This window comes from Pelecanus crispus, chromosome 7, assembly GCF_030463565.1.
Source record: "Pelecanus crispus isolate bPelCri1 chromosome 7, bPelCri1.pri, whole genome shotgun sequence".
NCBI lineage: Eukaryota > Metazoa > Chordata > Aves > Pelecaniformes > Pelecanidae > Pelecanus > Pelecanus crispus.
Genome location: NC_134649.1, coordinates 34,270,564 through 34,294,818, shown reverse-complemented (window position 1 = coordinate 34,294,818; position 24,255 = coordinate 34,270,564). Strand labels below are relative to the sequence as shown.

The following is a 24,255-nucleotide window of genomic DNA, read 5'->3' as shown; positions in this document are numbered from 1 at the left end:
CTCCAGACTCCGGAAGCGGGAGGTGCTGCCTGCGGAGCCGTTTCCTGCCCGGGACGCGGCGGAGCCGGAGCGGAGCCGAGCGGAGCCATGACTCACCAGACCGGCATCCATGGTAAGCGGCGCCCGCCGAGGCGCTGGTCCCCTCCCGCCCCTTCCCGCGGGGTGCCCGCAGCCCCCGCTGCCGTGCTGGGCTCGGCAGGGGTCAGACCCTCATCCCCCGGGCCGCTCCTCCGCACCCCCCTCGGGAGGCACCCAGCGGGGACGCGCCCTGAGCATCCCCCGGCCCCGCCGCGGCAGGCTGCCGGGCGGTGTCCGTGTCGCGGTGGCGATGATGAGGGCGATAAGATGAAGCTTCCCGAAGGAGCTGGCAGGTTTTCCTGCGAGTAGCCGGGGGGGGAGGGGGCGCTGAGCCAGGCTCAGAGCGTTCGGGCGCTCTTAGGAGGCGAAGGAGGGGGTCTGGCTCCGGGGATGCTGCCGGTGAGGGGCTCTCCTGCATCCTTTTGTCTGGGCTGATGCTCAATAAGCCGCCGTGACACCGCTCGCAAAGACGCCTTCTGCTGCGGCAGCACCGTAATGCACGCAGATCTGCTTCGCCGCAGCCCCGCATCAGCCCCGGCCACATCTCCCCTCCTGCGGCGATGCTCGGCCCCCAGCGCTGCGCCTCCTCCCAGGGGGATTGCAGAGAGCCTGAATAAATTCCTGCCTGACCATGGCCGTTGTACGTGGGGGAAAGCTCCCCGCGTTCTCCGCTTGCTCCCTGCAAGCACCCTGAGATGACAGCTTTTGCATTTATGGGCGCATTTGGTGCGTGACTGTGTGTCCTCACGGTATTTCCCTCCCGCTCCCCGCTGGCCAATTCAATTAACAATATTAATCACGAGTAGAGGTGCTACATAATTTATGTAACTGAATCAATATGCGAGCGGGGATGTGAGAGCAGCTGCCCCTGAAGCCTTGCTCCACGACAGTCGGGTACGAATCCAGCACCGCTGCGTGCCCCGGGAGGGGAGCTGGGACGTTGGCCTTGCAACTCACTTCCTCACGGCCAGCACCTTTGCACGAGGGTGTTGAATTTGTGGCTGCTGTTCCTTTGTGGCATGAGCATCTTCGGGGCTTGAGTGCACGGTCAAGAGCATCCATTGAGAAGTGGTTAGCGATGGTGCTTAGAAGTTTCTCCTGCTTTGCCTGGGAGTGCTGGTAGCTGACAACGTTTGAGTTCAAATTTGTTGCCTCTAGTTTAAGCTGAGACACTGAAGCTCAGCCTCTAGTTGAATGTTCCCTCTACGAAAAAGAATAGTAATAATTTAAAAAAAACAGTGCCCACCTGAACTCTCCTGTGGGCTTTGGTGCAGGCAAGGCCTGTTGCGCTGCCTGCGCCCCAAGAGGCTGCTGCCTGTTGCTTGCCGCTGTGCCCATCTGCTCCTACGCCACTGATGCCCTTGGTCCTCCCTGGCACCCCTGCGGCTGCTGGGGGGATGTGCTGGCTTGGCAAAGCAGTTGAGCTGCTCTCCGAGAGCACCAACCTGTGCTGACCTTGGTTGCCCACTGCTTGGCAAACCCTGCTGGGGCCAGCCCCGAGAGTCACCGCGAGTTATTGTTGCCCGTAGGACGTAATGTGCTCCGTCAGCAGCGCTCTGCTGGAAAGGGGAAGGGACTTGGACTTCCCCCGAGGAGGTGCAGCCGGTGCAGGGTGGGGGTAGACTCAACGGCTCTGCACAGGCAGCAGATCCCCAAGCTGGGGGTGGTGTAAAAACCTCCCTGCAGTTATGAAAAATAACTTGCATTGGGTGGTCTTCTCTCCCAGCATCTTGGACATCTCTGGGTGGCTCCTCTGGGTCTGCTCCTCCATCCCCTGCTGCATGGTCCCTCTTCCGGGAAGCGGCTGTTTCCTCTCTGAATGCAAATCTGCCCCTCCAACACCTGTGATGCTGAACTGGGGCACTCGGGGCTTTGAGGGAACCACCCCACAGGGGTTTTGGGTACTTCAGTCCTCCCCACCCTGGCATGGTGATCAAATTAATTCCTTTGCTCGGCAGACAGCAGATTTGATATCGGATGAGGAGCAGCAATCCCACTGCTACCTTCATCCCCTCTGCTGAGACGCTGAGGTCTTTTGTTTGCCAAGGAGGAGGAGGGATTTTCCACATCTTCCTGGTTTCTGGGGCCTTGTGGTTTTTGTGTACACACATCGCTTTGTGTTTTTTCGTTCCCATTTCTCCCCCGTTTGCAGGAAGGCATCTGCTCCTGGGGGAATTATGATCGGACCTGCTGGCTGGCCTGGGGGAGGTTGTGGGCAAGCTGGTGAGCGATTTTGGTTGACGCCGTGCTAGATCAGTGTGAGAGCAGGGTGACGTGTCGGGGGAGCCCCCGGAGCAGTGATGCTACCGAGCCATCCTGCCTTTTGGGGAGAAGCAGGTGGTCCCTGGGGAGGGGGAGCAATGGCAGTGAAGAGCCGCAGGTTCAGGGTGTTTAATCAGGGCTGAGCCTTTCACGCAGAGGCAAGAGGCTAATTATTATTTTTTTTTAAGTATCCGTGGCAGCTCCCTCCAAGGTGCTGGCAAGAAAATTGGGCTGCCATGGAGACTGCCAGGCTGGAGAGGTGGTTGGAAGCTATTGAGGATTGCTGTGGGCTTCTTGGGGCTGGAAACCTGCTTTTTAACTACAGCTAGGAGGATTTGCCAAGTATTTTTGCGGTCCCTGTTCTTCCCTGAGTGGCATTAGATGGGGACAGTATTCACTGTTTGAGATTAAAAGCCAAGCCTGGCCGCTGTGCCTTAGGAAGGCGATGCTAAACCAGGTCTTCGATGCTGGTGGGAGGTCACGCAGTTGCCTCTGGGTGCTCTTTCGTGACCTTTGGGTAGAGAGAAAAAGTCTCTTAAAGGAGATTTTTTTTTTTTTTTTTGTCTAGAAAGTAAAGAAATCAAATGCATGTTGTTTCTTCAACCAAAAGAATAGAATTTGGTGCCAGCTCTTTCTGGGGGAGGTGGCAAGATGTAGGGATAGGGAAGGACCTTTGCTCCCATCCATGGCTGAGCCTCCGCTGTGCCTCAGGACTGGATCTTGCCCTGGGAAAGCACCTGGTAGGAACAGCCATTTGCTTCAGGACAGCCATAACCGTGATGTGTGCAGGCAGGAGTGATGTCAGGTGGGAAAAAAGGAGCAGAGGAGCAAAGGATGGTTTTGAGGAGCCGGTTCCTGCTTGTGAGCTCTTTTCTGGGGCCAGCACCCAGCTCAGAGGTTGACGCCTTGCTTGGGGCGATGGCCCACATCCCAGCCAGTGGCACACCAGGATGACAAGAGCAGCAACCTGGATGGGAGACCAGACAAATGCCCTGAGATGTCAAACCCCTTGAAGTTAAGCACCTAAAGTCACAGGGTAGAGGAAATCCCTTGGAAAGCATGTGTCGAGAGGCTCTGAATGCAATAAGATCGCTGCCAGGGTCTGTCCCTGGGTCTCTGTCCCCCCTGATGTGCAAACCAGTGCTCCCAGTGATGGCTTTACTGGGCAGAGAAGAGGAACAGCAACCAGCAACTTCTGCAGGCAAAGCAGGACTGTGCATGCTTGGCTCCGGGGTGCTGTGTCAACGGCTGGATGTGACCAATGCTGCCTGCAGGGTGGGTGCTGCCTACCCTGGAGCAAGGGAAGGGCTGACTAACTCTGATTCAAGGTTCCAAAGTGTAGAAAAGAGGTCCTGGGCACACAAGTGGAAAATTGGGTGTTGAGAAGCAAATGGCTAGTGTCAGGCGGGTGGCTGGAAGTCTCCTGGATTTGCAATACAGGCCAGGAGTCATCCACGTGAAATCCTCTGGGATACGGCTCAGCCCCACAGAAAATTGGGAGAAAAGCTTTGGTTGTGTTCTCTCAGATTTTTTTTTTTTTACCCCCCTTCTTTCTATTTTCTTCTGACATCTGTAGCTTTTTCCCCAAGAAAAGATTCCCAGCAAGGACACTTTTTTTTTTTCCCCCACCATGGTGAGAAATAAAATCCTCCTAGTGCTTAAACTGGCCAGCCAAGTCTGTCAGCAGAAAAATGCTCTGCAGCGAGTGGGTTGAGCAGGCGCTGCGTGACAGAGTTACACTGGGATAGGCTGAAAAGGAGGAATTTTAGCAGCAGCAGCAGCTATTTTGTGCCTGTTGCAGTTGTGCCCTTTCCTGGATGCCCTGGCAGGAGTCGGGCAGAGCTGCCTGTGCGGGGAAGGTGTGCCCAGTGCAGGTGTCTCTTATCCATCAGCATCTCGACTACTGTCTGGCTAAGCATCCCTGGAGCTTGGACAAGTTTTGCCCAGGTTTGTGGCTGGATTTTTGGCTGAGTTGCCCTGTTGCATCCCAGGCACACTGTGCCTCAGACACGGACGGTGAAAGGGAAGCAGCCACTTGGACTCGCGTCGACTTGAAGATTATGTCCAGGGAATGAAAGATTGATGGCTAGAGGCTCGGGTTTCCTGTTGGGAGGGAGAGGTGACTTGACGTATTGAGAGAGGCATCTGTTTCAGGGAGCATGTATTATTGATCTGGGAGCTGGGTGCTGTCGTCGGGATGGGGGGGGGGACTGGGAAAGGTCCAATAAGCAAAAACCTGTTGTTCCCCCAACAAGCAAGTGAGACGATGGAGGACAGAAAGGTGCAGGGGCGGTGGCGTGGCTGTCGCCTCCAACCCCATCTCCACGGTGTTTAACTGGGGGTTGCGCAGGCAGCTCCGCTGGCACCCTGGCATCCCCAGGGAGAGACCGGTCCGTTCTTGTGGCTATGGCTGTCATCACTGTGTGGTGCCTCAATCTCCCTCTGGCCTCGTTAAAGCCTGGCTCTGCTCTGATAAGCTAATTGGGGCTGTAAACATCAAAAAAAGGCTCAGCTTTGGGGATGTCTTTTGTGGCGGGGTAGTACCTGCAAGCACCATCTTGCAGCTCTATCTCACAGCTTTTTTGGGGAAGTGTGATGCTTTGAGCCCGGCACTGAAATCTCCCGGGGACTGACCCAAATAGCCGCATCCCAGGGCAGGGCAGCTGCCTGCTTTGGCTGCAAACAGCACATCCATTGAGTAGGTGCAAGGATCTGGCCACCCTGCTGGTCCCTGAGGTGTGGGATATTCAAGCTTTGGTCCGCATCTGCTTGGTGCTGCTGAGAGGGGAGGCACCGCTATGCCTTCTCACCGCGAGCTCCTCTTCTCCTCTAGCAGCTTGCCTGTGTGGTCAGGGCCACCTGAAGGCCACCTCCCTGCCATGCGGCAAGCTGCCCAGCCTGGGTGCTCTGGTGCCGATGTCCTGCTCTGCTCAGCCCTCCATCCCAAATGGGTGGCAAGTGCCACTAGGCAGGGAGGTTTTGTGGTGCGAGGGGACCTGGGACACACTGCTAGCAGACTGCTAAATGCAAGTGGCTCATGAATAGGGGACAACTCATCTGCAGCCTACAAACAGGTGGGAGAGGGAGGTGCTGCACGACTCAGTGGCTGGAGGCGATTTTTGGGCTGTCATAGGAGGGTGGCTGAGGATGCATGGGTGCTTGTGCCTGCCATGTCTGCCAGGAGGGTTGATGGCAGGGCTGCCTTGTAGAAAGACCAGAAGGTTCCTCAAGATGCCACTGAGCTCACCCTGCCTCAAAGCAGGAGCATCCCGGGAGGGTTTCTGGAGGTTTTTTGGGGCAGGGATGGAGGCATGATGTCCTTCCCGGGGTTTGATCACCCTCATCGTGAGATTTCCCAAATGCCGAGGAGGGACCTGATGTTTCTGGCTGGAAAACCAGTACAAGTTATTCATTGTTTTTTCTTCTCTCCTCTGGGCCAACCAGCCCTGGTTACTTCAGTTGCTCTTGCACGCTGCGCCTTCTGGCATAGGTGCCACCCGTCCTGTGCCTTCCTCCTTGCACGATGCTGAGCCTGGACATGCTGTTCGTGCTGTGCCTGCAGCCTTGTCAGCACCAAATAACGTGGTCTTGCTCTTGTTTGTGCCTTCACGAATGACTTTGCCGGCAACAACATGAAGCGATTAACCTGAACTTGGCTTGCAACCCACCTCTCCTCTCTGGACCTGTTGGACCCTGCCCTGCATCTGTGTAGCTGGTCCTTCTCCTAGTTACAGTACTTTGCTTCCTATTGAGTTTCATCCTATTTCTTTTTTTTTCAGCCCGTTTCTCCAGTCTCCTGAGAGAACGGTGAATTCTTCTCCAGCGCGCGCTTGCATCTGCTCTAGCTTCCCACCTTACAGCTGCAGAAAGCCCTATTGCAGTTGCCAGAAGTGTTCGTGGAAATATGGACTAAACCTGGACCCACCACAGGTCTCCAGGAGACCTTGCTCGATCCAACCTCTGATACCTCCCAGAGTGAGTTATCCGTGCATTTTTGTGCTGGTGCTGTAGAGGTTCACCACCACCATGTTTCCCAAGCTGGCTTCCAACACTTGGAGACACTTACAAAGCTGAGCTGAGACCCTTGAAGCCCACAGGTCTGTGGCTCTTCTGGAGGAAGCTAGGTTGATCTCATGCAACTTGGTCTTGGTAGATCCCTGCTGGCTGTAGCCCTCCTTGGGTTTGTTTGTGGATTATTTGTTCCAGGATTTTCCAGGAACTGTTGTCTAGAGGGTGAGTTGGACACGTGGGTCCCACATTCCTCTGCCCTGTTGCTCCTCCCTTCCCCATCTGGACAGAAGGAACATTGCAGCTGGCCCCATGCCAGCAGCTGGCTATGTTGATATGTGCCCAGCATCTTTCCCACCTCGTCTTGTTGTCAAATGCAGAAGGAGAGGAACCAGAAAAAGAAACTGATTTTTATGGTTTCCCCACACATGGGTTTTTCAGCCCTTGAGTTAGGTCCTGGAGACTTCCTGGCATGGAGATGCCTCAGGGTGGAGGTACCACTCGCCTCCATCTCCAGGGTAAGGTCTTCTCCTTGCCTTTCTTCCAGAGCCGGCTGTGGACTTCTATATTAATATTTCAGCATGTGAGCCATCTCATCAAGTCTGCTGTGCCAATTAAGTCGTAATCATGCTGTAATGAAGCGGTTGCTGAGCTCATGCTGAAAACCTTTCCTAGCTTATTCCTCTCCCTCCTCGCTGGCTCTTGGCACTGCTTTGTGAGAGAAAAAGGGGATGTCAAAGACACTCCAGTGATTTTTTCATTTAAGTGAAAATTTCTTTTTTATTATTATTTTTTATTATTTCAGCAGAATTAAAGCTCAGAAGCCCGCTCTGCGTTTTTTGAAAGCTCTGCCACTGTCTCTTCTGGAAAGCATCTCCCTCCTTGGCAGACTTTGTGGTATTTGCCATCGTGCACTTCAATCCTCTGGCAGCATCTATCTGTGCTTCTCCCTGTCCCCTTAAACCCCTCTGTACCTACACAGGTCTCAGTGCTTGGCTGTCACTTGTCGATCACTCAACTGTCAATCATCCCAACTGTCAATCCAATACTTTTGGGCACTCCTAGCATTTCCAGGTGGGCTGGGGGGTTGCATTTGCCCAGACTCCTGATTTTCCAGACTACTGTGCGTCCTTGAGCTCTGGGAAGGATGGGGTCAGGCTGGAGGGATTTGCAAGCCCGTTAGCGCTGCAGAGCTTTCCTCTTTCTCCTCCGAAGTTGATGCTATAGAAATATCCAAGACCAATGCTATTCTCTCCTATTGTGGCAGTGCAATAGGAATTGGCAAAGCTTAATGCTTATTGGAAGCTTTTGTCTCCTGCACGAGGTTTCCTGGGTGTATAAATGTCTCCTTTTTCCCCTCCTCTTCCGCCTCGTGTGTTTGCAATAACCACAGATGCTGCCGGAAGGAAAGAGCTGCTCTCAACAGGGAAAGGGGCTAAAAATATCAGAGCAGCCTTGCATGGAAACAGCAGGAGCAGGCTGAGCTCCCAGCTAGTGCTGGGAGAGGGTGAAGGTCTATGCTGGGAACTGGGAGAGCCACACGCCTCGATGCTGATGGAGGGAGAAGGATGGTTTGCTTGTGGTGGGATTACCCCAGCAAACCTTCTGTGTGTGTCCCCTAAAATGCCATTAGGGACTGATGTGCCTTTGCTGGGGTGTCTGTGTGCCCGTACCCATGGGGTGGCATCTCTGGGTTCGTACAGGAGCACTGCTGCTTGCAGGATACCAGCCTCGGAGCTCTTCCTCATTTGTGTGTCTTCTCTCTGTGGGAGGAGAAACCATCCGGACATCTGATCAGGGCAGGCTTTGAGCTGGTGGGACAGATGCATCTAAGATGTATTGCTTGGGGGGGACAAGCAGGAGTTCCCTGGGGGGCTCCCTGGGACTTCCCTGTCCACCTCTCTGCCTGCGTGGTCAGCGTTTGTGCTTGGGGACAAATCCATGCCCGCTCCTTCTCCCTCGGGGCTGGGGGAGCTGTGGGCAGTGCCCCATTCTGGGGTCTGCCTCCAGGGGACAGAGGGCACCAGCGTGTGACAGAATCGCTGGCCCCGCGTGTCCCTTGGGTGCGTGATGGATGGCTAACGTCCTCCCGCAGCGATGCTGGGGGGCTGCACTGAAGGCTGGTACCCGCTGCCGGTGGGACTGAAGTGGAACTGATACGGCCCCTGCCAGCAGGGAATGGCTTCCCCAGCCACTGCACCTTTCTGGCTGACATAGCAATGGCTTTCTTTGTGAAGTGCCTTGGCTGTGGGTGCTCTCGGGCTCCAGGGACCAAAGCAGGGCTCCTTCCTGCTGCGGGCTGCTCCGGCACGGTGATCAGTAATGGGGAGGCAGCGCGGCAAAGTGCCGGGAGCAGGGGGTTGCTGATGGTGACTCTGAGCATGGATCCTGGTGTGAACTGAGGGTGTGTCTGCCTGGGTCTCTGATCTTTGCAACACCGTTTCTTTAATATTTCTAACAAGCGCAGAGCTGCCCGTGGCTTTAAACTCACAGGACACTTGGCTGCATGGCCGCATCCAGGAAGGGGCTCAGGCATGTAATCGAAGGGGCTTTCAGGGGCAGCTGGGCTGGGAGATGCTCCTTGTCAGGGGGCTCGGCCCCTCCAAGCTGCATCTCTTGGGCGTTGCCTGTGCACGTAGCATGTGCTGGGTGGGATAGGGAGCTCTGCACCAGTGATGCTTTCGGGGTGGGCAGATTCAGCCTCCGATGCTGGCTGCGCGTTGCCCCTTCAACATCCCCTGCCCGCTGTTGCCTCCTGGTTATGATGCTGAAAACTGGTTGCTGGTGTCTGTTGCTGGGGGATGGGGAAGAAGGTGGCTCCCCAAAACACTTCCCAAAAGCCTTCTTGCAACCAAAGCCCCACCGGCTCTGGAGCAAAACCCCCGGGCTGTTGCCTTTGCCTTTCCCTTTCCCAGGGGCTCGGCTTCAAACCAGTGCCTCCAGTTTGGAGCTGTGTTAGTCTGCAGCCTCCTCGGGAGCAGCATCCCCGCTGTGTGTCACGAGCCCGGGACATCACAGCCTGTCAGGACATCTTCCAGCCACCCCCCATAGGCAAAGCCTGCTGCTCTGTAAAGCAAATAAACTTGTCACTTGAGCTCTCCCTGCCTGCACTGGCCAAGCCATCGTCTAAATTTGGGTGATTATGTTCACCCAGGCCAAGTATCAAGTTCTCTGGATCACATGCACTCCCAGCTGCTATTTAACTCTGACGCCTCAGGGAGACGCAGCACTTCACTCCCAGCTGTTTGGGTTTTGTATTATTGTTTTTATTAACATTTTTTTGGCACCAGAGATTTTAGGGTTTTTTTAATTTTTAAATTTCTATCCTGCCAAGTTGCTCCCCTCCCTGGCCAGTCACTGAGCAGCCCAGCACCTGCTTTGACTGCTAAATCTGATCACGATGTTTCTGGTTCTTTCAGCCACCACGGAATTAAGGGATTTTTTTGCCAAAGCCCGAAACGGTTCAGTTCGACTCATCAAGGTCATCATCGAGGATGGTAAGTCCTGTTTTTAAGTACTTTGATTTATGCCAGGTTCGTTCTCTGTTTTGCCTCTCCTCTTTTCCTCTTTGCTGCTGTGGTGCCAGCTCGTGTTTTTGGAAACCCCAAGGAAAATCCTGCTGGGGCTCCCTGGCACGCAGCAGCCCAGAGCTGAAATCCAAGCCCAAAATTTGGGTGTGCTGTTCAGCAGTTATTGGAGCCCCAGGGCGTCTCTGGTGGGGAGCAGCGACTTTGCTGGTGGACCGATGCCTGTGTCCGGGATCGGTGCTGGGCTCAGGGGCTTTTGCTGCCACTGTGTTGAATTTTATTATGGGAACCCTGCGAGAAGCTGCTGCGGGTGCCGTGGGACTGTGGTTGGGGGTGATGCACAGTACCTTCCTCCTTGGACGTGGCATCCCACAGCAGGCAAGGAGATGCTGTGGGCAGGAGGGTGCTCCTTGGTGCAGGCCTCAGCACAGGGCTCCGATTGCATCCTATGAGGGATGCTACACTCTGAAACCCATCCCAGCCCCTGCTCCTGTGCACAGGGCTGCCCCTAGCCCGGTTTGCAGGCTGGCACCAACCTGGAAACTGTGGAAAGGTGCCTTTGGGTGGCCTCTACATCTATCAAACTAGCAAGCAGAGCAAAGCACTGATTTAGCATCCTAGCAGGGAGCTTCTGTGGTGTAGGTTTTCCATCACTTTGGCCTTGTACAATTGCATATGAATGACTTGTTTCTCGTGCTCTGCCAAACTGCCATCACGATCTCCTTTGGGTGAGCCACCAGGACCATGCTTGCAAATGCTGAGGTGGATGTGGTTGTAAAGAGCTTGTGGTCGTAAGGAGCTCATGCTGGCCTTTGGAGGGGCTGTGAAGCCCCATTTGGAAGAGTGGTGTGACTTGAAATGCATGGGATGCATCAGCAGGACCACCACAAGGTTCAGCAGTGTTGGCTTTGTCCTCGATGAGGTCCCTGCGTGTTGGGACGCGACATCTGCATTGTTTCTTCGGAGCATCTTTGACAACAATATTGCTCTCTTGGCTCCTTTTGCTTTTAAAAAGTAGGATTCAGGTTTGCGTTAGGATAAGTCATGGATGCCCCTAAGCCTGGACTTAGGGTGATAGGGCTTTGCGTTGTGGCTGGTGACACTAGCAAGGGAGACTTTTTACCATCAAATGGAAGCCATGTCCCACCATCTCCACTCAGGCTGAACGGGATATATTTATCTGTCTGATGTGTTGGCGGCAGCAGCTGCTTCACAGACCAACCTCGCTCGGCAGGGCTTTGGGCTTCCCAGCCTGGCTCCTTCCCCATGGCCTGGACCAGCCATGGGCAGCTCTGCAGGAGCTTGGGTGTTTGCAGAAGCCTCTGAGATGCAGCAGAGCCTGGGGCCCCTGTGGGGATGCAGGTGGAGGGAGGAGAGCCAGGAGCATCTCTGTGCTGAAGGGCTTGGTCTGCTGGGGACACCAGCCTGGCTCGGAAACCTCCTGTCTGCCCTCCCACATGACTTAGGACAAGTTGTTTGGTCCCCCTGGGTCACTACTCTTTTCTGTAACACAGAGGGCATCAGCAGGCTGCTACCCACCAGAGAAGGACCTTCAGGCAGTAATGAGTGGCCAGGCAGATGTCACAGCTGGACGGACGGACTCAAGCGTGCTGGAAGGGATGTGGCCTGAGCCAGCTGGGGAGGACATGCCAGCTGCCCTGCTGGTATAGGGAATGTGGAAGTGGAGCCTGAAGCCCTGCTCGATGGCTTGCAGAGGACCTTCTGCCATACAGGGCATTAGTCTTCGGGCATGTCAGAGTAGGCAACGGTGGGGTGGAAAGAGAGAAAGATGGTGCAAGGAGCCCTATGGCAGATGCTCTGTGTCTGGGCATCCCCAGGACAGCAGCTATGGCTGAGCAACTGTTTGGGAGCTCTTTGAGCTGATGTTGCCTATGGGGCCCTGCTGGGAGAAGCCGAGGTTAGATGGAGAAGGAGTTGGGGGGAGCGGGTTGCACACCAAGGCTCAGCAATGGTTTCCTGGTGTGAGAGTGGCTTGTGATCCAATGTGTTTTTAGATGATTCTCTGCTCCTCGCTGTCAGCAGGTTTCTGGACAAGGTTGGCTTTGTGGACTTCTCTGTTGGGTGCATTTCTTTGCATGTAGGTGATGTTGTGCATTGAGCTTTGCAGACTCACGGCTCTTGCGCTGTCACCCTGTGGCACCCGCCAGAGCTGCAGGCAGGGCTGCCTTGTACGGGCATTTCGGAGCAAGGCAGCCTGCCTGTGGCTGAGTGCTGGGGGCACCTCGAGGGCCAGAAATGCTCCCAGCTGTGCTTTTTCAGCAGCAGTGCCCTGCAGAAATGGAGCCTGAAATAGCCAGTGCTGATGATGGTGCTTTGCTGAAAGGCGGCTTCTCTGGGTTTTCCTTTCCTGATGTTTCCCGGGGAGGAAAATTTGGCCCCGAAGGGGTTGAGGAGCTGAACTGCAAAGAGCCTGATGGGAGGCAGAGGAGTAAGCAACTCCTCCAGCCCAGGGGAAAGCTGGAGGCTGCCGGCTCACGGCAGCACAGCCAGGGTCTGGCTTGGGCGCAGCCCAAGAATAGCCTGGAGTGACTCGGCACTGATTGCCTCATGCATGAGGTGTCGGGATGTTTGGCAGACGGAGACACCCATGAGCTGCCAGTGGGTTTGGCTGGGTGAGATTCCTTGCAGTCTCTTCGGGATACCAGGTCTTTGCGATGTACAAATCCATTTGCAGGGCTTTATGTTTATTTTAGGGGTACGTTGAGGTTTTTATGCTTCTCTTTCTCAAAACAGGTAGTTTTGCTGAAGGTAAAGTATTTTCAGCACCTTTTTCTCTGCTGTCCTTGTTACTGTACTGGTAGCATGTCCCCCTCGTGTGCAAATAATTATGGGTTCAGTGTGTGGTGGCAGGGCAGCGTTGGGCAGGGAAGGGGCATGCTGCAGTCAGTGGGGGAATGCCCTGCTTGGATGGAAAAGGAGGGTGAGAGTAATTCATCCCAAACCCTTTAATCCTCAACTGTTTTCCTTAAAAGCTTTCCTGCCATGGGATTCAGAGCTGCTGAGCTGGGTGGGTTGGGAGGGAGAGGGCTGTGCCCCAGCCAAGGGGTTCCCCGGCTCCCAGTGAGCAGCAGGGCCATGGGCAGAGGTCCAGGCAGGGCACATACCAGGCTGAGCATCCCCTTGAGTGCCAACTGTCCAAGGCCCCAATTTATTTTCCTTTGGTACTTCTGGATTTTCCTACATCTTGTTCTGAGTCTGGACATCTCCCCCCAGACCTTTCTGCATCTAAAAATGGAATAAAAATACAGGCTGTTTTCCAGCAACCTACGCTGATCATCTCCAGTACCATCACTTTTCCATCCAGCCATCCCAAGCTTGGTTTGACCCTCACAGGGGTGGTTTTCATGTTCATAGGATGCCTGCACCAGCATTTAAATCCCAGCTGAGCGCTCTCTGGCTCATGGGGTTCCCAGCCCCACTGCTGCTTGTGTGGCAGCTGAAAAAAATACCCTTCAGATACTTGAGATGCTACCATGTGCATGAAATGTGTAGGTCGCTTCCAGAGGCTGGGGCTTTCCTGGCAGCATGGTCCCCGCCCCAGGCTGGGGTCTCTGGGACAGCTCTGGTCCCTGCAGACATGGGCTTTGGGTATCAGCTCTGATTTTGACGCCTCTGAGGTTACAGAGAATCTGATGAGAGCAGCTTTGATTCATCATCCTGGCTTTTGCTATGGGACCTTTATTTTTCTGAGCACCCCAAATCTAGGTAGTCCCTCCTATCCCTGGTGAGGTATTCTAGTGCCTCTAGAGCTTGTCCAGGTGGGATGGAAGAGGTCTCACATTCCCCTGTGGGCAAGGAGGGATGGTTGGGGACTACATGGCTGGAGGGAGCAGAGTGGAAGGAGGCTACAGATGGTCACCAGAGAGGAGACCTCAGCGGTGAGGAGCACCGGAGGGGAGGAGATGGCTGACAGGAGGCAGTGGGATGCTGGCAGAAAACCAGCCCCTCCACAGCAGCCACAGCCCCAGTGGCATCTCTTGGGGGGTCGCCCCGGGGGTGTACACTCCTGCACGTGGCTCAAGATTGTCATTTGTTTGTCTGCAGGACAGCATCATTGTCAGTGCTGGAGCTGCGGCGAGCCCTTAGATGAGCCGCCACGTGGTCCTGCAAGGTGAGCCTTGCCTTCATCTAACACCATCTTTTCTGTCTTCTCCTTCCAGAACAGCTTGTGCTGGGAGCCCACAAAGAGCTGTCTCGGCACTGGGACGCTGACTACGATGCCTTTGTGCTGCCCTTGCTGGACGAGCAGCAGCCATGCTACGTGCTGTACCGCCTGGACAGCCAGAATGCCCAGGGCTATGAGTGGCTCTTCATCTCCTGGTCCCCCGACAGCTCCCCGGTGAGCACCGCGACGGGCTGTGACACCCCAGCGCTGGGGACACGGACGTGCTCTGGGCGGTGGAGGGAGGAGGGGATGCGGGCCAAGTTGACTTTGCACTGGGGCTGAGGAGGAGCATTCACACCCTCTGTCACCATGCCTGGGTTAAGAAGTGGAGACAGATTTGGGGATGGGGGAATTTTTTTTAAGACACGGTAAGATACGCTGGGACTGTGTCTCTGTCATCTTTGCGGCGCCGCGTGAGGAGGTGAAAGGACTGGGATGCAGAAGGGGGAGTGGTATGGACCACGGGGCTGGGATGGAGTCATCCCACTGCAGCTCTGGCCAAAAGCATTGCTGGGAAGAGTTGGCGCTGGCACCGACTTGCCTGGCCATGTGTCCAGCCTGGCCCTGCTCCGCTCAAGGGCTGACACAGCGGCTGCTGGCCCAGCTCCAAAATCAGCCTTAAAAAGGGCTGGGCAGGCTGGTTCCTTTGGAGCTGTGTGCGGCCAGGCCAACATTGACACCTGCTGGGCTGGCTTGTGGAGTCGGAGATGGCGTTGGAGAGCAGGCGCAAAAGGGCTGGTTGGATGGGATGGTAGTCTCAAGGATTTCAGCGGAACAGCTTGAAAAATGCTGTCTTGTTGAGCACACGTCTGTAATGGGCTTTCAGTGGGACCGAGATTTACTGTCGTGTTAACATATGTGCTTGTCATATATATGTGTGCGCACATACACATATATATACACCTATATATATTTGTTGTTATATATTTTATATAATCTATGTGCTATGTAGATTTACTGCCATGTTAATAAGTGCACTTGTCATATATAAAAAAAAGTTTGTTATATAACAAATATTATTATATATTATTTTATATAACAGGCATATATGAAAAAGACCCTCTGCAGTTTCAGATATATCTAACAAATATATATTATTATATATACACATATGTATACACACACATATATACAATTATAATATATATGTAATTTCATATGTGTATACATGTGTGTGTATGTACATATACATGTGTATATATAATATTTTTTTTTTTAATCTATATCTCTCAACAAACTGTGGAGGGTCTTATTGCAAAAGAACAGTGTGCCAGGGAGCACTTGCCAAAGCTTTTTCCTGCATTTTGCAGAAGAGTGATGCAAAAGAAGTGTTGAAAGGCAAAAGCTGCTTTTAGGTGGCTCCGGAGGTATTTACACCTCCTCTTACGCAGGTGCGGGCAAGAAATGACGCGCTGGAGCTCAGGGGTGGGAAAGCAAAGCACAGCATAAACTAACAATTGCAGGCAGTGATTGGCAAGGCTGCACCGTACGCCGGCAGTCCTGGAACTAGTGCTGGTGGCTTTTGCTGGCTGCTCCCTACCCGGAGATGCTGTGGTTGGAAATCAGCCTGGATAGAAACTAGGTGGTTGCAAACCTCGTCCCTCCCTGGGAGCAGAGCCGGTGGTGGGACAGTGGCCACGAGCATCGGGCTCCCCTTGTGCGGAGGTGCTGCTCTCCGGTCCCACCGTGCGGGATCCTCTCTCTGACCGCGCTTGCCGCCTCCCTCCTCGCGCAGGTCCGGCTGAAGATGCTGTATGCTGCCACCAGAGCGACGGTGAAGAAGGAGTTTGGCGGGGGGCATATAAAGGACGAGATGTTTGGAACAGTGAAGGTACAGTGCTGGTTCCTGGGCAGCCTTTTCAGTTCAAGCCTGAGCTTTGGGAGCCTATCCCGGGCTTGGTGCCGAAGCTGGGTGGGACGCGGGACACTGGCGTTTGGTGGGGGGACAGCGCAGAGGTTTGTCCCCACGCTGCTTTAGTCTCCTGGGTGGCCGCTGCCGCTTTCTCCTGCCTGCACAGCTGTGGTCACTCTCTGATGGAGACCATGGAAGCGGTGGGAGGAAGGCTCTAAGATCTGGAGCTTTACTCTGAGAGGGAAAAGAAGCGCCAGGCGGTGGCAGTGTCACTCCAGCAGTGAGAGCTGCTGCCGTGCCAGGGTTCTCTGGCTGAGCTTCCCCAGCAGTGCTTGGCGGGGGGCTTCTCCTTCTCTTCCACGGGCTTTTCAGAGGGGGAGCTGCACAGCAAGGACCTCCCGGGCATCAGCCCCGCTCTGGGGCTTCTGGTGCCAATGTGAGCCAGGGAGCATCCCCACTGCTGTCCTTCTGCTCCGGTGCCCCTCTCTGCTGCTCCCAGGCTGTGGTCTCTGTCTTTCCATCACTTTTGTGCTCATGAGCTCTGTTAATCAGCTGGAGGAGCTGTGCTGCTGCAGCCGTGGGTGTCCGGGGAGGGCAGGGTGGTCTGAACGGGCACAGGCAGTCGCGGGCACTGTTTAAAATTGAGCGTGGGATTTGCACAGAGGCATCCGAGAGCGCTGCTCGGGTTGGTCCCCCTGGTAGGGAGAGAGCCTGAGACCCACTGGGTTGCTCAGACGCAGCCTCAAGGCTGGGATGCATCCAGCCCTGCAGTGATGACCACCCCCTGATGCTTCCCCCCGTCCCTGTCCCTCTGCAGGAGGACGTGTCCCTGAGCGGTTACCAAAAGCACGTGTCCTCCTGCTCCGCCCCAGCCCCGCTGACTGCAGCCGAGCAGGAGCTCCAGCAGATCCGCATCAACGAGGTGGGTATCTGCCAGCCCAGGGAGAAGGAGCCCCAGACCCTCTGGGGATGCAGGAATGTGTTTGCTGCTGGAGGTGTGGGAGCAAGCTTCCAAGCATCCAACTAAAAGGGATGGCTCATTTTTACTGTGCTCTCTTGCACCTCTGCAGTTTAACCCATTCCTGCTTTTGCCGAGGTGGACCAAGCATCCTCATGGTCACATTGGTGGCATGAAGAGGAGTTTACAGATTTCTTTGGTTTTTTTCTTTCTTTTTCTCCCCTCTTGTTAGGGCATAAGCTCAGGGTTCCTTTGCTTTACACTTGCTGTAATTGGCAGTCAGAAGACAGTCTGAGGCTGAAAGCAGGCAGCAGTCTCTAACCTCTAGGTATTGGGGCAGAAGCCAGAGCTGAGTCTGAATTTGTAGGGGAGGCAGGAAGAATTCAGCAGCATCCTTTCCCATACTCTTCCTCTGTGGCTATAAATATGAAGGATGCTGTCCCAAGAAATAAAAGTCTTAGCCTAAATTTGGGAGCTTCTGTGCTGGAAAAAGATGTGGAAGTGGCATGGGGTAGGGTTGGAGGGAGACAAGGCTGTAACGCCATCATCCCCCCTCCGGTATCTTGTGGCACTCGTGCCAACCTCCATGGTGCTGTGAAACACCAAAACAGGGAAGGGGATCAGCTCCCTGGGTGGGAAGACCACCTGGAAGCAGTATTTTTTTGGGGTGGGAGGATTTCACTTGGATGCCGTGGAAAGCCTTCCTCTCTAGAGCAGTATCCCTCTCTTTTCCACCTGTGCTGGGGCTGTGGGGCTCATGGATGGATCAGGACATGCCTGGGAGATGTGAAGCCAATCAGTCTGGCATTAATTAATGGCAAAGATGAGGCAGGAGGTTTCCACCTGCCAGAGCAGGTCTGGGGATGGCTGAATTGAGGGGCATTTGGGAGGTGCCACCAAGGGGTGATCTCCACTGCGTGGGTCTCAGCGTGGTTATCTCAGCTTCCAGCCTGGAGTAGCTGAGCAGGATTTGTGCAGGAGGATCCAAGGTGATGCCCATGCTTGGAGAAGAGAGAGATGGGTGCTCATGGTGGCTCTGTGGCTTGTTTGGCCACCTTAGTTGGCCAGTGCTGCAAAATTAAGTAGTTTTGGGTGATTTTTTCGGGCTGTGTCTTGCAGGGTAAAGTGCCCAGGTAACTGGTGTTCATGGTGCTTGTTTTCCGGTTGATCTGCCATGCTCTGCTTCCCACCCTCGCCTTTGCGAGATGCAGTGCCTCAGTGAGGGTGCTGCTGCCTTTTTGGTTTGGTTGGGGTTATTTTAAAGTTATGCTGTCCCCTGCGTCAGCCCAGGCCATGGGAGCAGTCACTGGCATTTAGAAAGAGAGGAAAATTGATATACTTTTGCCTGTGGATTTAAAGATGGGAAAGAGCCGAGTGCTGGGTGTACTGAAGGGTCTCCGTGTTGGTGCGGGGGCTGTGCCCACTTGGCCCTGGGCACGGAGCAGGAGGTGGTGGGAGCTATGGCTCGGGTGCTTGGTGCCATGCTCACCTCCTCAGGGCAGGAAACATGACTCTACAGTAAATGCAGCTTCAAGTGAGTTTCTGGAACTACACAAAACAGAGGGCTTTCACTGAGAGGAGCTATATGGGAGCGGCTCTCAACCTGTAGCAGCATCCCGCTCGGTACAGCGATGCCTCCAGCCTTGCACGTTGCCTGCAGGCTTGCGGGGTCCTTGCGTATGCGCGCAAGTTGCACACAGGCTGCAGGGTCCTTGCACGTATGTGCACATTGCAGTTTCATTTGGGGGAGCAGATCCAGCGTGTGGGAGCAAACAGTTGGGGCTGGCAGTGACCTGGGAAGCAGCCCCTAGGCAAGCCCTGACCTCAGCACTTCTGCATATTTGCCCATGCCCCTGCTAGCAGTTCAGGACCCTGTACATTCCCCTGGGTTCAACCAATCCGTTAGGATTTTGGAAGTGTCACAAGGGACATTGTTTCTTTAAAAGCCTTCAGCTCGCAAGTGCTTTGCTATGCCCCTCGCCTGGAGCTGCTGCTGGTGGAGCAGCTTTTCTCCAGTGCTGTTGATGCACAACCCTCTGAGATGCTGACGAGGTTTGCAGGCTTCATCCCAAAGGTGGCTGCATTTCTGGGCTGGCAGAAGCTCCCTGGGATCTTCCTTGACCACCAGATGAGTGTGGAGAAGAGGTGGGAGGGGAAGGGCAGCAGCAAACCAGGAGCGGGGAGGTGATGGCTGCATGGCAGCGGCTTCAGGGCTGGCACAGCGGCCTTTTACACTGAGATAGGAAGCACTCAGGTTTGCATGTACCCTGACTGCCCATCCTTTGGTAAAGCAGGTTTTAGGCTGCATGAGCCAGACTTCCTCTGTGGTTTTAGGATTGCATGGACAGAGGTGATGTTGTGAGCTACCCCCCTTTTTGATAGCTGGGTGGGAGCTTGCAAAAATTTGCCATTTGCTTTATTTATTTTTTTTTTTTTTAGTAGAAATGGAAAATGTGGCGCCAGCTTTACTGAGCTGGAAGTTGTTAGCAGACTGTGGGCTAAGAAATGGCTTTGAATTTGGGATTGAGCTACCTCAACACCCACGAGTGGGAAGTCTTTCTAGAAGCATTGCAGGCTCAGAAACACGGAGGGAAGTCAGGCGTATCTCATCATGGGGCTGCGGGGGAGAGGAAGGCAGCTTTGGAGCTGGGGGAGGAGGCAGAAGAATTAAGAGGAACTAAAGGTCTCCGTGCCATTGCAGCATGTAAGGGGGTGTCATTTGTAGCTGCTGCACAGTGTGTTGGTGGGTGGGTAGAGCAGAGGCTTTGCCGGAAGCCCCCACTGAAGGTTTCACCCATAAGACAAAGAAATGCTCATTAGCCAAGGTCAGCACTGTGCCAGCAATGAGGGAAAAGGGGGGGAAAAAACTAACCTAAACAAAAGGAGATAAAATAACCCCCAGCTAAGCCTGCTGCCAGCGAGACTGGGGCTGAGAGGATGGGATGCGGCACAGACCTAGCTGTCCCATGCACAGCTCCTGGGTTTTTAATGTTTCTGAGAAGGGAAGGAGTAGAAAATACAGAAGTATATGGGGGAGTTGATGCTGCTAAGACAACTTTCCACTTCTTGGGATTTTTGGACTTTGGTGTGCTTCGTGTCACAGCTTTAGCTCTCTCTGGTCCTGCTATAACCCTCCCAAGCCTCCTTGTGTATAAGGGGGAGAAAGATGAGGATCTGAAGGGTGTTGGCAGTGGTAATGTCCTCATGCCACACCTCTCCACAGGGTAGGACCAGGTGAGCTTGTGTGCATCCTCTGAACCCCTGCGCACTTGCCCTCAGGCGCTTGCTGGTGCCATGGCACCCTGGGGGATGGTAGGACAGCAGAGCTTGGAGGTCAGCTAGACCTCTTGCCCACGTGGCGCTGGATGACCCTTGAGCAATTATTTCCCTAAGAGCACCCTGTTCATCCTCCAGGATGCTTGGCATGAATAGAGACTTGGGCATTTTTTTTTTCCCTGTAAACCTTTAGTATATGCTGTTTGGCAGAGGATAGCCCAAAATCTATTGCTGCGACTGCTGGAACTCCTCCAGATCCTGGGTAAGGGCCACCCTGGCTGGGGAGCTGGCAGGAGATGGGCCAGGGACAGGCTCTGCATGGGGACGTCGGTGGAGACATCACATGTGGGACTGCCAGGGCTTGGGGCCAGGGCTCTCCCTCCAGCTCCTCCCCAGCACTGATGTCTCCCGTGTCATTTTTTGCTGCTCTCCCTGCTCATGCTGCCAGGACCTGCCTTCCCTGGCCTCCAGCAGAGAGATGGTATGCCTCCATCCCCCCCGGCATGTCCGTGTGTCCCCCTTCCCTTCTTGTTTCAAACAAGACCCCCCGCTTTCATCGCTGCATGGGGTGCTGTTGACGGTGTGTCTCCTCTCCCCACGCTCGCAGGATTCCTGTTCCCAGGACTCAAGCACTGAGATGGTAGGCTGCTCTGCCCACTTGATGCCTGGTTTTCCTTCTCCTGGCAGTGTTTTTCTGCATGCTCTGCTCTGGGCACCCTGGGTCCATCACCTCCCCAGCGTGTGGGTACCTCACCGGGCTGCTGTAACGAAGGGCAGCCTTGTAACATGGCCACTTTGGCGCTGCCGAGCTATTTTTTGAGATGTGAGCTTAAAACTCCTGTGTTTCTCTTGGCATGCCTTGATTTTTCTTCCTTTTCTCTATCAGGGGGAGGGAAAAGAAAAAAAAAAAACAAAACAAAATGCTGGATTGTCTTTATCCAAAATCCCCCAAACCTCTCCCAAAGGAAAGGGACCCGTGCTCACTGCAGAGCACCTGGGTTAGCATTGCTGGACTTTTTATCTTGGGGTCCGGGGGGGTGCGGATCTGGAGGTGGGATGGGCTCCTCTGCCATCGGGGTGACGCCATCTCCCTGTATTCTGTGGCAGATGGTGGGGGGCTGTTGCTGCTGCCCATTGCTGGTAGAGTACCCTGATCCCAAGGAGGTATGCCGCGCCTGCCGTGTCCTGTACCCCCTTCCCTCCTGCCAGCTCACGGCAGCCTCTGGTCCTGGTCAGGACACCCCTGTTGCAGCTCCGCTCAGGATGGGGGCACCAGGGGTGATGTGATGTGTCCTCCACCTCTCTTCCCTCTTTGAAGTGGGGTTCAGTCTCCTGGAGTGAAGGGTTTGCTTGGGGTATGGGCAGCAGCCTCTGCCTTGCAGGGGTTATGGGGAAAACAGTGGCCGGGATCTTTCTGAGCTGTGGATCTCCAATTCCCCAGCTCCAGCGTCACAGGGATTGCCTGTCTGCTGCAGTTAAGCCCACCGAGGAGAGGCTTGCTCTCCCCACCGATGGGAACCTGTGCAGCTGAACACTGTGATTTCAGGGCTCTCCCCATCACCCGCAGGTTGCAGTGGGAGATGATCGGAGATGGACACATGCCAGCGTTGGTCACAGCATCCCTGCCAGGGTCTCGCTGCAAAAGATCGTGTTTGAGATGGTCTTTGGGTGTGAAGGTGGGGGGCACGGGGCTGCAGGGGTGCAGGGGTGGGGCTAGGTGATGTTCCGGCGTGGTGGTACAGTGACAAGCATCGCCGCTCTGAGCCTGGCTGACTTCCTGGTGGTTTAATGCTGCGGTCCCCATGAGCCAGGTGTCAGGTGGCTCCTTGGATGAGAAGCCTTTTGCCGTGGCACCGGCCAGTTTTCCTTTCTCTCCCTTCCCCACCCTTTGCCAGTCTCTGCCCTGACACTTGGGGTGGTCTCCATCCCCAGGTGAAGACGGAGATCAGCGTGGAGAGCAAGCACCAGACCCTGCAGGGCCTGGCCTTCCCCCTGCAGCTGGATGCTCAGCAAGCCATCCAGGCGCTCAAGCAGAAGAAAATCAACTACATCCAGCTGGTAGGTCCCTCGCGTGGCTCCCCTGCACCCCTCTCCTCCTGCTGCTGCCTCTCACTCCTGTCCACTCCCCCATCCTCTGACCATCAGAAGCTGGATCTGGAGCGGGAGACCATCGACCTGGTGCACACAAGCCCCACGGAGATCGCTGACTTGCCCAAGAGGATCCCGCAGGACTCTGCTCGCTACCATTTCTTCCTGTACAAGCACTCACATGAAGGAGACTATCTGGAGTCTGTCGGTGAGTGCCCTGGCACTGGGGACGGCTGGTTAGAGTCCATGCTGGTCCCCACTCTCCCTGGACAATCACTTGCATTGGGAGCAAGCAGGGATGGGGATGAGGATAGGGATGGTGTGGCAGGGGACCTTGAGTCAGTTGCCACTTGCTGTCCTCCTGTGATGGGTGCTGGCAAGCCCTTTGGTGCCAAAAGAAGCTGCCACGCGCGGTGCAGGGCTCTGGGTGCTGCCGCAGAGGATTTGCGCCGGCAGTTTGGTGGCCTTTGCGTTGCAGGCATACCAGGAGAGATTTGGGGAGGGGTGATGGATGGGATGGCTCACCTTCTGTCGCTGAGTAGACTGGGACTCTTGGGGCTGGAAAAGCCATGATGAGAGTGGGATGTGGCTGCCTGATGCTCCTTGGCCACGAGCCCAGGCAGTGCCACAAACCCTGCTCTCTTCTCGCAGTCTTTATCTACTCCATGCCTGGGTACAAATGCAGCATCAAGGAGCGCATGCTCTACTCCAGCTGCAAGAGCCGGTTGCTGGACACCGTGGAGCAGGAGTTTTGCCTGGAGATAGCTAAGAAGGTAAGTGTGAGCCCACCTGGAGGTGATGGAGCAGAGACCCATGCCAGGCATCTGCAAGGGGCTGTGCCACAGCCTCGGTCCAGCCCCACTGGTGGGCTCAGTGGGGAGTTGGGTGCCCCAAAAGTGGGTGTCAAGACCACAGGGAGCTGCTAACCCCTGCTTGCCGCTCCCGGATGCAGATCGAGATTGACGATGGAGCCGAGCTGACGGCAGAGTTCCTCTACGAGGAGGTGCACCCCAAGCAGCATGCCTTCAAGCAGGCCTTCGCCAAGCCCAAAGGGCCCGTGGGCAAACGGGGACAGAAGCGGCTGATCAAGGGGCCAGGCGAGAATGGTGAGGACAGTTAGATCCCGCAGGACCGGGCAGTGAACGGACAGCATCCCCGCGGCGCTTCCTGGCTTCCTCTCTGCTGACCTGGGGATCTTTCCCTCTATCTCAGCCTATTTTTTTTTCCCCCCTTCTTTTTGCTTTTTCATTCCTTTTTTAAACATCAGGATGGCTTGTTGCACCTGGGGGCAGAGCGATGGGGAGGGTTTGGGGTTGTTGGTGTTTCTTTTCCCTGTGTCCTTGTGCAAGCCCCAGGGATGCTGGAGGAGGATGGGAGCAGCAGGGTCGTGTCCCCCAGCCTTGCTCCTGTCCCTGCCAGGGTCACAGCTACCGTTCTCTGTGTCCCCTGGGTGACTGAAGGATGCGCTCTCCTGCAAGCTGCTCTATGCAAAGGGAAGTGGATGGTGTTGGGGATTCCTGTTTGAAAAGAGAAAATGCTTCTTTCCCTGCTCCCCCAGCCCCCAGATTTTGCTCCCTTGTCCTGCTCTTGGTGTGCATGGCCCCTCTGCCCCAGGCCTGGAGCGATCCTGCACCCCCTCAGGGTGCAGGCAGGACCCCTCCCTGCATGGTGGGCTTTGCTGGTAGGAGTTTGTCCCTGAGGGGAGCCAGCTGGCGGGAGGTGGAAGGTCCCCCCAGTCCTGAGCTCATCCTGGCCCTGGAGAAAGGTCACTGCCTTTGGGTGATGTTTGTATCCCCTTTTTTGAACCCCCCCAGTAAGTCTTTTCCCCTTGGAGGGAGCTGTTACAGCCCTGACTCAGCCCCATTGCTGTTTAGGATGGAAGCTGGGGGGGCCCTGAGCCCTGGTCCCCCCGCTCCATGTGCCCCAGCCCCCCCTGTCACCTCCCTGGTTTGTTGCCGGCTCTCTGGTCTGGGGCAGCCCTGTGTCTTAAAAATCACATGGGCTGCCCGAAATCCTTGTG

General features: G+C 55.1%; 1 protein-coding gene across 2 annotated transcripts; it reads left to right on the top strand.

Annotated features, from left to right (window-relative positions):
* Window positions 1-55: 55 nt before the first annotated feature.
* TWF2 (twinfilin actin binding protein 2) lies at window positions 56-24,186 on the top strand. Of its 2 annotated transcripts, none has more exons than XM_075713970.1 (9): window positions 56-112; window positions 9,768-9,845; window positions 14,057-14,235; window positions 15,797-15,892; window positions 16,731-16,835; window positions 22,080-22,205; window positions 22,293-22,443; window positions 22,887-23,008; window positions 23,188-24,186. In XM_075713970.1, the coding sequence occupies exons 1-9, from the start codon at window positions 88-90 to the stop codon at window positions 23,353-23,355; spliced, it is 1,050 nt and encodes a 349-aa protein (XP_075570085.1). In that variant the 5' UTR covers window positions 56-87; the 3' UTR covers window positions 23,356-24,186. The 2 variants fall into 2 exon arrangements, with proteins under 2 accessions (XP_075570085.1, XP_075570084.1); XM_075713969.1 differs by lacking the exon at window positions 56-112 and adding an exon at window positions 6,474-6,573.
* Window positions 24,187-24,255: the final 69 nt, after the last annotated feature.

Coding starts and splice junctions, on each gene's coding strand:
- TWF2 (XM_075713969.1), top strand. CDS start 6,474: ATGCAACTTGGTCTTGGTAGATCCCTGCTGGCTGTAGCCCTCCTTGGG. Junction 6,574..9,767: donor CAGGAACTGTTGTCTAGAGG/GTGAGTTGGACA, acceptor TGGTTCTTTCAG/CCACCACGGAATTAAGGGAT. Junction 14,236..15,796: donor GGTCCCCCGACAGCTCCCCG/GTGAGCACCGCG, acceptor CTCCTCGCGCAG/GTCCGGCTGAAGATGCTGTA.